Consider the following 11,902-nt stretch of genomic DNA (forward strand, 5'->3'; position numbering starts at 1 on the left):
TGAGGAATGGACACGGGGACCTCAGTTAAGGGAAGCACAACCCAGTGCTGCATTCAGGTGATTTCCCATGGGGTGTTCCTCCCAACATCAAGTGACTTCAAGACCTTGTCTGTGCCACAGGCCTTCATGGAAGCACAAGAAATAGTTAATGGTGTTTGTGCTCACTCGTGTTTATGTCACCTCACGTACATGATGTGTGTGCTCACATCTCATCTGTACAAAGTAAACGTGGACTGCTGACCTACTCATTCAGTGTCCCTCCGTGGAGGGAATTAAAACCTCTGTGGGTGAGAGGCCAGTGCTGGAAATGGTGTTTGTAGAGAGGCCAGTCCATGATGATTGTCCTGAGACTCCTTCTCAAGGGGTGTCCAGTGCACACGGGCACAGCCCAGACCCTGCTCTGCTGGTCCTGCAGGTCTCTGGCAGGAGGCCTGGCTGTGAGAGGACACTGCTGTGTGCCCAGCCCTGCACACACACACTGTTCAGCTGTACACTGGTGTTTGCATCTGTGGCCATTTTCTTGAGCATATGATTCAGAGAAGGTTTGGAAGAAGACCTAAATCTTCAGGGCCTGCCCATAGGAGATGACCTTTCTTTCTGGAAAGGCTGTTCTGAGGCCAGCTCTGTCACACAAGTGCCCATTGCCTGTCCCTGCCTGCGCTCACAGGACTGACACACAGCAGGATGGTGATCAAGCTGCCAGAGCACTCAGGCCTTGCACCAACACAAGGGATCAGAAGGAGAGTGTGGGAGTGAAACGAGAACAGCTCTGGAAGGCCAAGAACTGGTGCTCCCTGGCAGTCCTGCCATGATGGACTCTTTTCCCATCCTCCCATGCACACAGGAACTGTCCCTGCAGCTCCAAAAGGCCTTGCAGGAAGGATATAGTGAAAAAAAGGTCACTACAGGACCTCTTATTTTGTTTAAATACACACAGATCATGGCTCCTCATTTACACAGCCAGTGGTTATAAAAGAAAAGCAGACAGCGAATTAGAAAGGGTATGACAACATTATCGCAATAGAAAAACCACCAATAACAACAGAAAACACAAATGAGAGGCTGGACCTGTAACTAGTTTCATTAAAACTCCTATGTAGAAACAGATGTGCAGTTTATTGCTTCAGAAAACACTAAGATATGTGTTTCCACAGGGCATCCTTTAGCTCCTGGTTCCTCATGCTGTAGATGAGGGGGTTCACTGCTAGAGGCACCACTGAGTACAGAACAGACACCACCAGATCCAGGGATGGGGAGGAGATGGAGCGGGGCTTCAGGTAGGCAAACATGGCAGTGCTGACAAACAGGGAGAGCACAGCCAGGTGAGGAAGGCACGTGGAAAAGGCTTTGTGCCGTCCCTGCTCAGAGGGGATCCTCAGCATGGCCCTCAAGACCTGCACATAGGACAGGAGGATGTACACAAAACACCCAAATGCTAAACAGGCACAAAACCCAAGAAGCCCAAGTTCCCTGAGGTAGGATTTTGAGCAGGAGAGTTTGAGGATCTGGGAGATTTCACAGAAGAACTGGTTCAGGGCATTGCCCTTGCACAGTGGCAGTGAAAATGTACCGGCCGTGTGCAGCAGAGCCTTGAGAAACCCAGTGGCCCAGGCAGCTGCTGCCATGTGGACACAAGCTCTGCTGCCCAGGAGGGTCCTGTAGTACAGGGGTTTGCAGATGGCAACGTAGCGGTCGTAGGACATGATGCTTAGAAGAGAATACTCTGCTCGAAACAAGAAACATAGAAAGAAGACCTGGGCAGCACATCCTGCATAGGAAATGACCCTGGTATCCCACAGAGAACTGGCCATGGATTTGGGGAGAGTGGTGGAGATGGAGCCCAGGTCGAGGAGGGAGAGGTTGAGGAGGAAGAAGTACATGGGGGTGTGGAGGTGCTGGTCACAGGCTATGGTGGTGATGATGAGGCCGTTGCCCAGGAGGGCAGCCAGGTAGATGCCCAGGAAGAGCCAGAAGTGCAAGAGCTGCAGCTCCCGTGTGTCTCTGAACGCCAGGAGGAGGAACTGGGTGATGGAGCTGCTGTTGGACACTTGCTGTCTCTGAGCGTAGGCACCGTCATAAGAGGAAAAGAAAATGACAAGGGGAGATTTCTCTGAGTAAAATCAAATCAATTTCTCATACACCCTCCCCTGCTCCACACCCCCTTGTCCTTTTCCAGACCTTCCTTCAGCTCCGTGGCTGAGCCCTGGGTGGTGCTGGCTGGAGGTGACGTGAGGAGCAAGGCCTTTGCCCACTGGCTGCCGAGAAGTCAGCCCTGCTCTGCAGCAGGGGGTCATGGGAACGGGGGGCGGGGGACAGACCTGGGTTCAAAGTTGTCATCTGAAACTGCTGCTGGTAAAGAAGGGCCTGTCAGCATCTGCACTATCATCGGAATGAAACAGGACGGTAAAATGAAGTTTGAAATGTTTGGGTTTTTTACAGCTTCACAGAATCACAGAATGTGAGGGATTGGAAGGGACCTCGAAAGATCATCTAGTCCAGTCCTGCAACTCCCCTGGAGAGTGTTGTTGGGTGTGAGAAACCCTCATCATTTCTGCTGCAGGGAGAACAGAGTGAGTCCTGCGAGACTAGAGGATGCCTGTGGGTCAGTGCAGAGTGAGGGAAGCTGGTCTGTCCCTCTGTCTTGCCCTGGGCTGGCACCTTTCTGAGATGGAGGCTGGTCACACTGCCATGTTACCCTGAAAAGCCACCAGGCACTGCTGAGAGCAGAAGATTTGCAGGCTGGAAAAAATGACAGGTCAGACTAAGGCTGATGTGTTCAGCAGATGTGATGCTGGTGCTGTCCGTGGGCAGAAGAGTGGCTGAGGGGATGTTATGAGGCTTCTGGCAGATGTGCTGATCACTCAGAGTTCCTTTTTCATTTATTCTTTCCTCCATCTCCCCCCACCCTGCTCCAAGTCTTGGAATAGGAAACAGACTCGGAAAGCTCCTCATCTTTATAGTAATACCTGTATGGATCTTCTCCTTGAAACCTCCGATTGGAAAGAGTCTGGAGTGAGCTGGAGCTGTGAGCAGCCCTGATCCACGGAGAACCCAGCAGCAGAAGGAAACTGCCCTGCCGGGGGTCGCTCCTTCCCCCCACAGCTTCTCCCCTCAGTGTTGTTGGGATCTCCCTGGGTAGGCTGAGCGCTGACCCTGGCAGGCAGCAGAGTCCCTGCCCTGGCACAGCCTTGGGGTGCAGGGACCCTGCTCTGCAGGACAGCCCTTGGCACCCCTGGGTGCTCACCCGGCTTCACAGCTGTTCAAAACTGCCTGATAAGAGCCCCCTCCTTACAGATCCCTCAAGCTGTGCCTGTGCTAACTTGACGAGATGCCTCCAGGAGCTACAGCTGCATTGCTCTGCACCCGGAGACTTACCATGGCAAGCGCCTCAAAGATTTTTCCTCCAGTGAGCTCTCAGTCATCCTCCCAATCCTGACCACCTTTAATCTCTCTCTGCCTTGCTCGTCTCCCTGAGATCCCCAGGCAGAGCCCTGAGCCCTGCTGTGCTTTGCAGAGGAGCTGCTCCTGGGCAGAGCTGTCTCTCTGCAGCGCTGCTGCTTGCCATGAGCTCCCTCTGTCCCAGAAGTCCAGCTCAGCAGCAGAGGAACAGCCCATGATGTCCCTTCCTCTGTCCCCTCTGGGCTCCCTCCAGCTGTCCCTGGGGCTCCAGGGGCACATACTTTGAAACAACCTGAAGTAATCAGTGATGTTTATTCTCTCTTCAGCACTGACACTTCTTGCCAGCATTGTGTTCTTTGTATTAAAAAATAAATTGGTGTGAGAGTCATCTTTTCTTGTCTCATCATTAGGCAGGACACCAGGACTGTTACAGCAAAGGATCTAATTTCTCCAAGTTGGGGGAGGAATATGTTCACCGGAATGAATTTAGGCATTATATTGTGGGTTTATACTCCTAGATCTAGAGAGACATTCAGCAATCTTTTGACCATCTCATGTCTGTGCTCTGAAGCAAAGCCTTTGCACACAGGGATTCTTGGACACTTGGTACCAGGTTTCCTTGTGGCATCTCAGAGGTTTCCTGGTGCCACAGCTGGAGTTGTTCAGCCCAGATGTGAGGCAACGTCCTCAGCCAGGGACCTGATTGGGTGAGCTGGAGCTGTCAGTGTTGCAGACAGAGCTGTGACACGGATGGAATAAACTGCCAAGGCATGGTGGCAGAAATTAGTTCTTCTGGTCTTCAAGGACAGCAGCCTCCAAGCACAGCAACAGTCTAGAGCAAAACTCAGTCTAGGCCTGTAAGGTAATTCATTGATTCTGAAGTCATTGCTGGACCACTCTCCATCATCTTTGCCAAGTCTTGGGAAACGGGAGAGGTGCCTGAGGACTGGAGGAAAGCAAATGTCACTCCGGTCTTCAAAAAGAGCAAGAAGGAGGACCCGGGCAACTATAGACCGGTCAGCCTCACCTCCATCCCTGGGAAAGTGATGGAACACCTTATCCTTGGTGCCATCTTAAGACATATCAAGGATAAGAGGGTCATCAGGGACAGTCAACATGGCTTCACCAAGGGGAAGTCGTGTTTGACCAACCTCATAGCCTTTTAGGAAGACGTAACAAGGTGGATTGACGATGGCAGAGCGGTGGATGTGGTCTACCTTGACTTCAGCAAAGCATTTGACACCGTCTCCCACAGCATCCTCACAGCTAAACTGAGGAAGTGTGGACTGGATGATCGGGTAGTGAGGTGGACTGCAAACTGGCTGAAGGAGAGAAGCCAGAGAGTCGTGGTCAATGGAGCAGAGTCTGGTTGGAGGCCTGTATCTAGTGGAGTGCCTCAAGGGTCAGTTCTGGGACCAATACTATTCAATATATTCATCAATGACTTGGATGAGGGAATTGAGTGTACTATCAGCAAGTTTGCTGATGACACCGAACTGGGAGGAGTGGCTGACACGCCAGAGGGCTGTGCTGCCACCCAGCGAGATCTGGACAGGCTAGAGAGTTGGGTGGGGAAAAATTTAATGAAATATAACAAGGGAAAATGTAGAGTCTTGCATCTGGGCAGGAACAACCCCAGGTTCCAGTATAGGTTGGGGAATGACCTATTAGAGAGCAGTGTAGGGGAAAGGGACCTGGGGGTCCTGGTGGACAGCAGGATGACCATGAGCCAGCACTGTGCCCTTGTGGCCAAGAAGGCCAATGGCATCCTGGGGTGTATTAGAAGCGGGGTGGTTAGTAGGTCCAGAGAGGTTCTCCTTCCCCTCTACTCTGCCCTGGTGAGACCTCATCTGGAATATTGTGTCCAGTTCTGGGCCCCTCAGTTCCAGAAGGACAGGGAACTGCTGGAGAGAGTCCAGCGCAGGGCCACAAAGATGATTAAGGGAGTGGAGCATCTCCCTTATGAGGAAAGGCTGAGGGAGCTGGGTCTCTTTAGCTTGGAGAAGAGGAGACTGAGGGGTGACCTCATCAATGTTTATAAATATATAAAGGGTGGGTGTCACGAGGATGGAGCCAGGCTCTTCTCGGTGACAACCAACAGTAAGACAAGGGGTAATGGGTTCAAGCTGGAACACAAGAGGTTCCACTTAAATTTGAGAAGAAACTTCTTCTCAGTGAGGGTGATGGAACACTGGAACAGGCTTCCCAGGGGGGTTGTGGATTCTCCTTCTCTGGAGACATTCAAAACCCGCCTAGACGCCTTCCTGTGTAACCTCACCTAGGTGTTCCTGCCCTGGCAGGGGGATTGGACTAGATGATCTTTCGAGGTCACTTCCAATCCCTAACATTCTGTGATTCTGTGATTCTGTGAGCCCCATAATGAGCTGTTGCTTCTGCAAGAACAGTTAAAGGAGAAACAATGACACTGTGTGTCCCCTGATGAATTTAATAAGGGAAAGAAGTGATATTCTCTGTGTCTCTTGTCCTCCATCTTTACCAGCAAGGTCTCTCAGGCCTCTGTGGCTCGAGGCAGAACAACCAGCAGTGGATGGGGATCAAGTCAGGGTCACTGGAACTAACACAGTCTTTTCCATTCTATGGGACAGGAGGGGCAGCATCCCAGGAGCTGAGACAGCAGAACGATGTCACAGTGAGGCCACTCTCCACCAGCTATGGAAGCTCGTGGAGACTGGGGGGACTCCCTGACCGCTGGCAGCTCTCACACATTGTGTGCACTTTTCAAAAATGGCCAATGGATGAGCAGGGGAACTAAGGGCTGTGCCCCAGAACATGTTCACTGGGACCCCATTTCTCGGTGTCTGAAAGAGAAGGGCAGGTTATGCCTGTCCGCCCTCTTTGCTTTCTGTGAGGAAAGGACAGGGTTGCTGCACGTGGGGAGAGCAGTGGTGTTCTGTTACCTGGAAGTCAGCAAGGCATTCAGCATCATCCCCTGCAATATTCTTGTGTCCAAGGTAGGATATTATGGTCTGCATTGCTATGCAAGTAGATGGGTAAAAAGCAATCTGGATGGTTGGGCTTGGAAAGGTGCTGTAGAAAGGAAGAAACTTTCCAATCCTGAGGACAGTCAAGCACTGGAAGCTGTTTCCCAGGAGTGCGCATCCACTCTGTCTCAGAAAGTGACCAAGATGTGTTTGGATAAAGCCCTGAGTTATCTGGTCTGACCCTGCTTTGAGCAGGAGGTTTATCAAGACACCTCCTGAGGTCCCATCCAGCCTGAATGATGCTGTCCTTTCATCTCCTTCATGTTTTAAATTTAGGGAGAACTCTCAGGTTCTTCTTGACCACAGGAATAATTCACATGAGGTGCAGGGCTGCTTTACAAGTGCCCCCAAACAGCCCTGACCACATCTTTTGCATCCCTTTTCATTTGCCCCCACCCAGGTTCTTCTGTTTCGCTGTCCTCATGCCCACCTTGTTCATCCTTTCAGAGCAGGTTGCTCAACAGGTGTCAGCAAAAGGTGTCAGCAGTACAGAGTCTGCACATCAGCCAGGCAGCAAAGCCATCGTTACAGAAATGGAGACGAGGCTCTTGACCAGCTCCTTGCACCCAGGAATCAGCATTTCTTGTCTCCTGAGATTCCTGGGAACACCTGAACTTTAAGTGCAGAGCATGTGAGTCCTTGTTGGGTATCCTGGCTTGTCTCCTGACCCATGTGGTGCTTCAGGCTGTGAAGAGAATCAAAACCAGCTTTTTGGCTGGGGTAGTTTCATTTTACATGTGTCACACAGGGTAGATGAAGGGAGATCAAAACTCCAGACTCTGCTGCACTGTTGGGACTTCAGAGATTGGAAATGCAGGTGACGGTGTCTGTCAGCGTGCACCACATCAACATTCTGGATGCCTTTGTGCCTTTGCACTGACCTGGGATCTGTTCCTTGGTTTTCTTTGGCTAAAAAAGAAACAACTCCCCTATGCCACCTCCCCCTCACACTAGAAAAAAAGGAAAACAGGTATGGAAGGGGGAGGATTTGGGGCCAATTCTGTCTAAGAGGTGTACTCTTTAAATGATAAAAAAGTTAGAAGAGAGAGAAAAAGCATTGGTCTAAGAACTTCTTGCAGAGGTCAGCTGCTGAGACCTAGCAGCATTTTTCAAAAACAAGAATGACTGTTGGGAGTGAAATTAAAAAGCTTTAGTTCATCATCATCACCAAGAATAAGGAGTTCCCTGCGACTCTTATTAGTGATGGTACCACTATTGAAAAACATCCTTGAGTGCATCTCTGTTGTCCCTCGGTTCCAAAGCTCAGCCTGCTCAGATTTTGAAAGGACGACTTCAGACCTCTGCCCCCCAAATCTCTACAACCGTCTCTCATCGAAGGTCTTTTACCCCAGGAAGGGGAAAATTCCCAATGCAGACACCAAACCAGTGCCCAACCTGCCTGGAGAGCCAGGACAGTTGTGCCACACAATAGCCACCCGTGAGGTAAGCTGGAGCTGATGGGAATTGAAATGGTTTTGACTGAAATCATAGAATCAGAGAATCATTTAAGTTGGAAAACACCACGAAGACCATTGAATCCAACTGTAAATCTAACACTGCCAAGTCCACCACTAAACCGTATCCCAAAGCGCCATATCTGCACATCTTTTAAATACCTCCAGGGATGGAAGCTCCAGTCCTGAGCTGGCAGGACAACATTGGCTGCAGGCTGGTTGGCAGAGTTTCTCACATCCTTCACTGAGCAGGGAAGGGTGTTGGGAGATGGGCGCACACTTGAGTTTCCCACATCCCAGGACGGTGCCCGATCCATCCTTCCCTTGGGCTTTGGCCTGCTATTTCTTGAGACGTAAAGCTGATGGTCCTCTGTGGATAATCCTGTTAAAATGCATCAATAATCCTCCAAGTGTTTGTATAATTTCTCTAATAGTATCAATATATTTTTAAAATAAAAATCACAAAGGAAACAAAAGATTAATCGGCCTAAATATAAATCTCTGTAGCACAGCATTCTGCGTCTGTGGTATCCGTTCCAGGCAGTGCCAATTATGCAGGTGTCTACACTATAAAGCTTGATAGCCCATCTACAAGTACATACCTAAGTGGTTCAGATGGAGGGTGGTCTTGCACAAGTCACCCTTTGTGTCCCCCGGTTCCATGGACACAGGCTTTGTCTCTCCAGAGAGCGGCAGAGGCTGGATCCCCTTCTCAGGACAGACCCCTTGCCAGAAAGACACAGACACAGGGGTAACTCTGGGTAACTCATTCACATGAAAAACATCTGAAGGACAAGGTCGTCATTAGTCCCAGTCAGTGCTGGTTCATGAAGGTAAAGTCTTGCCTGACCAACTTAATTTCATTCTAGGACAAGGTCACCCACCTAGTTGACCAAGGGAAGCCTGTTGATGTGATCTTTTTGGATTTCAGTAAAGCCTTTGACAGTGTCTCTCACAGGATCCTCCTGGACAAGATGTCCAGCACACAGCTGGGTAAACACACAGTGCAGTGAGTGAGCAATTGGCTGACGGGCCGGGCACAAAGGGTTCTAGTAAATGAGGTGATGTCGGGCTGGTGACCAGTCAGTAGCGGGTTCCACAGGGATCCATCTTAGGGCCAGCGCTCTGCAATGTCTTTATAAATGACTTAGACTTAGGACTCGATGGATCGCCTGTTAAGTTTGCTGGTGACACAAATTTGGGGGGAGCTGTCGACACTCTGGAGGGGCAGAGAGGCCCTGCCGAGGGATCTGGACAAACTGGAGAACTGGGCAATCACCAACCGCATGAAGTTCAACAGGGCAAGTGCCGGATTCTGTACCTGGGACACGGCGACCCTGGCTGTACAGACAGACTGCGGGACGAGATGCTGGAGAGCAGCTCTGTGGAGAGGGATGTGGGGGTTCTGGTCAACAGCAAGTTGAACATGAGCCAACAGTGTCCCTGGAGCCAAGAGGGACCCGTGTCCTGGTGCATCCAGCACACCAGGGCCAGCCGGGCCAGGAGGGGATTGTCCCGCTCTGCTCTGCACTGGGGCGGCCTCACCTGGAGCATTCACTGTGTGCAGGGCGGGGGACACAGGATAAAAAGGAGAGAAAGCTAGTGGAGAGTGTTCAGAAGAGGTTACGAAATTGGTGAAGGGTTTGGAGGGGAATGCATATGAGGAGCGGCTGAAGTCCCTGGGTTTGTTCAGCCTGGAGCAGAGGAGAGTGAGGGCAGAGCTCATGGGGCTGGAGTTTACTCAGCAGGGGAGCAGGAGGGGCAGGGCTGAGCTCTTCTCTCTGTGACAGTGACAGAACCCAGGGAATGGCAGGATGATGTGCCAGGGGAGGGTCAGGTTGGACATTCAGAAAAGGTTCTTCACCCAGAGGGTGCTGCACACTGGAACAGGCTCCCCAGGGAGGTGTCATGGCCCCAACCCGACAGTGTTCAAGAAGAGACTGGACAATGTCCTCAGACACACGGTGTGAACTGTGGGGTGTCCTGTGCACGGACCGGAGTTGGACTCAATGATGCTGTGGGTCCCTTCCAACTCAGGACATTGTACGATTCTATGAACGCCTGCGGAACAGACAGTATCTCAAGGTCACTTCACATTGGGAGTAACATCCCATGGAAACTGCCTAAATGCACCACTGGGTTGTGCTTCCTTTAACCAATGTCCCCATGTCCATTCCTCATGATGTGGGACATCTCAGATGAGTGCAGAGCAGGGTGACACACCACAGGGCTGAGGTGCCTCCCATCCTTTAGGAGGGTCAACAGGAGGCCATAGGGACACTGTGACTCCTGCCTCTGTGTAAAAGGAGAAGACTCTGTCTCTGAGCATCCCTGGGCGCCTAAGGAGTCCATGAGGCCAGCTCAGGTGTGGACACCTGACAGCACTCTGACATTTCTGTGCGGGACTCCAGGAACAAACCACAGTGGCCCAGTGAGATTGATTTCAGCTGCCTTGGACATAGCATGACATACGTAGAAGGCGACTGAACAGGGAGAATGGATAAATTGGTATAATATGTGTGAAATGTCAATGACACACAGAACTAAACCTACGCTATTTTTTTAAAAAATGGAGTACATGTATTATAAACATTCAGACAGGGAAAAGTTAGGGTTACCCTTCCCCTTAAAAATGTTTTTATTTCATGCGGTTATTTGATGGCCATCAGTGTGGAAAGGTTTTCTTTCCTTTTAGTGTCTATGGAGACAGACAGAGGCCTTGATGGGTCCTGGAGGAGGTGGGAAAGGTGCCTGGGAGAGAGGAGAGCGTGGACATGGGGACAGAGGTGCAGACACTGCAAGAAGCCGGTGTTGGCAGTGAGGACACTCCTGCTGTGCAGGTGCTGCTGAGGTCACAGCCCCAGAGCAGGTGACAGACATGAACGGGCCACTGGCTTGTGCTGGTCCCCTGTGGAGCAGAAATCCCCCTGCAGCCTCTGGAGCTCAACGCAGGAGCAGTGTCACCACAACAACGGTTGTTTCTCCACCCCTTGTTCCACCCCATGGACATAAGGCTCAGGTCCCACACGATCCAATACGTCCTCACTAACCACCGCTCCCCTGCCCACCCGTTGATGTCACACACGGACAGTTGCCCTCAGTCCATTGGCCGCCCCTGTGAAATGTCCATAAAATGTCACAACTCCCCGTTGAGCTCATGGAGTCCGTGGCTTTGGGCTCCGTCTGTTCCGTGGCCACTCCGGACAGCACAGGTGTCCGTTCCGTGGGGTCACGGGCACCAAACCCAGCTCGGGTGGGAACCAAGAGGGTCCCCTCGTGTTCAGGGCCCAAAGCGCCATCTATAGCATCTGCCCGTCCTTTTGAGTGCCCAGAGCCTCCTTCTCGGGGCCCAAATCCTCACGTTTAGGGTCCCAACGTGTCTTTTATCACTCATGGCCTTCGTTTAGGGCCCACAGTTTCATTTTGAGGTGGAGGCCGTTGCCTGGCAACAACCAGCCAGGAGTGGGTGGGAAGTCAATGGACCCAGGACAGCCAATTACATTTGGGGAGGTGGGGAACATCATGTGATTGATGTGTAACCAGCCAATCAAGCTTTGAGGCCTGCAGGAAAGGTGGCGAGAGTTGACCAATCTGGGTGGTGTTCAGGGGCGGGCTGTGCTGGCTGCACCAATCATGCCTGGCAGGAGAGTGGCACACAAATGATTGATAAACGGTCTGTCCAATCACTTGATGGGAGGAGCCAGGTGGAAATCCCAGACAGCCAATCAGAGGAAACAGTGCCTCAGGGCAGGGTGGGCCCCGAACCAAGGCAGAGTGACAGCACAGACAGCCAATCCCAGGCAGCATCACCTCAGGGCAGGAGACTGACAGCCCTCCCGACCAATGGTGATGAAGAGTGATGTGAGCAGAAGGCGGCTCCGCGGGCGGCCAGGCCGAGCTCTGACATGGCGCCCATCAGGCCTGCCCCAAGCTCGAGCAGCCCCGGCCCAGCCCCGGGGCCCCTTCCTCTCTGCCACCCTCCCTGTCCCTCCTTGTCCCTCCTGTCCCCCGGCCACCCCCGTGTTTCAGGCCCCACGTCTCCGTGGC

General features: G+C 51.8%; 1 protein-coding gene across 1 annotated transcript; it reads right to left on the minus strand.

The window, feature by feature from the left end:
• Nucleotides 1-1,133: 1,133 nt before the first annotated feature.
• LOC135995008 (olfactory receptor 14J1-like) lies at nt 1,134-11,762 on the minus strand. The gene is made up of 5 exons (XM_065645971.1): nt 11,697-11,762; nt 9,903-9,916; nt 9,401-9,549; nt 8,458-8,580; nt 1,134-2,110 (listed from the first exon to the last, which is right to left on the minus strand). The coding sequence occupies exons 1-5, from the start codon at nt 11,760-11,762 to the stop codon at nt 1,134-1,136; spliced, it is 1,329 nt and encodes a 442-aa protein (XP_065502043.1).
• Nucleotides 11,763-11,902: the final 140 nt, after the last annotated feature.

The sequence above is a fragment of the Caloenas nicobarica genome, chromosome 15 (genome assembly GCF_036013445.1).
Source record: "Caloenas nicobarica isolate bCalNic1 chromosome 15, bCalNic1.hap1, whole genome shotgun sequence".
NCBI lineage: Eukaryota > Metazoa > Chordata > Aves > Columbiformes > Columbidae > Caloenas > Caloenas nicobarica.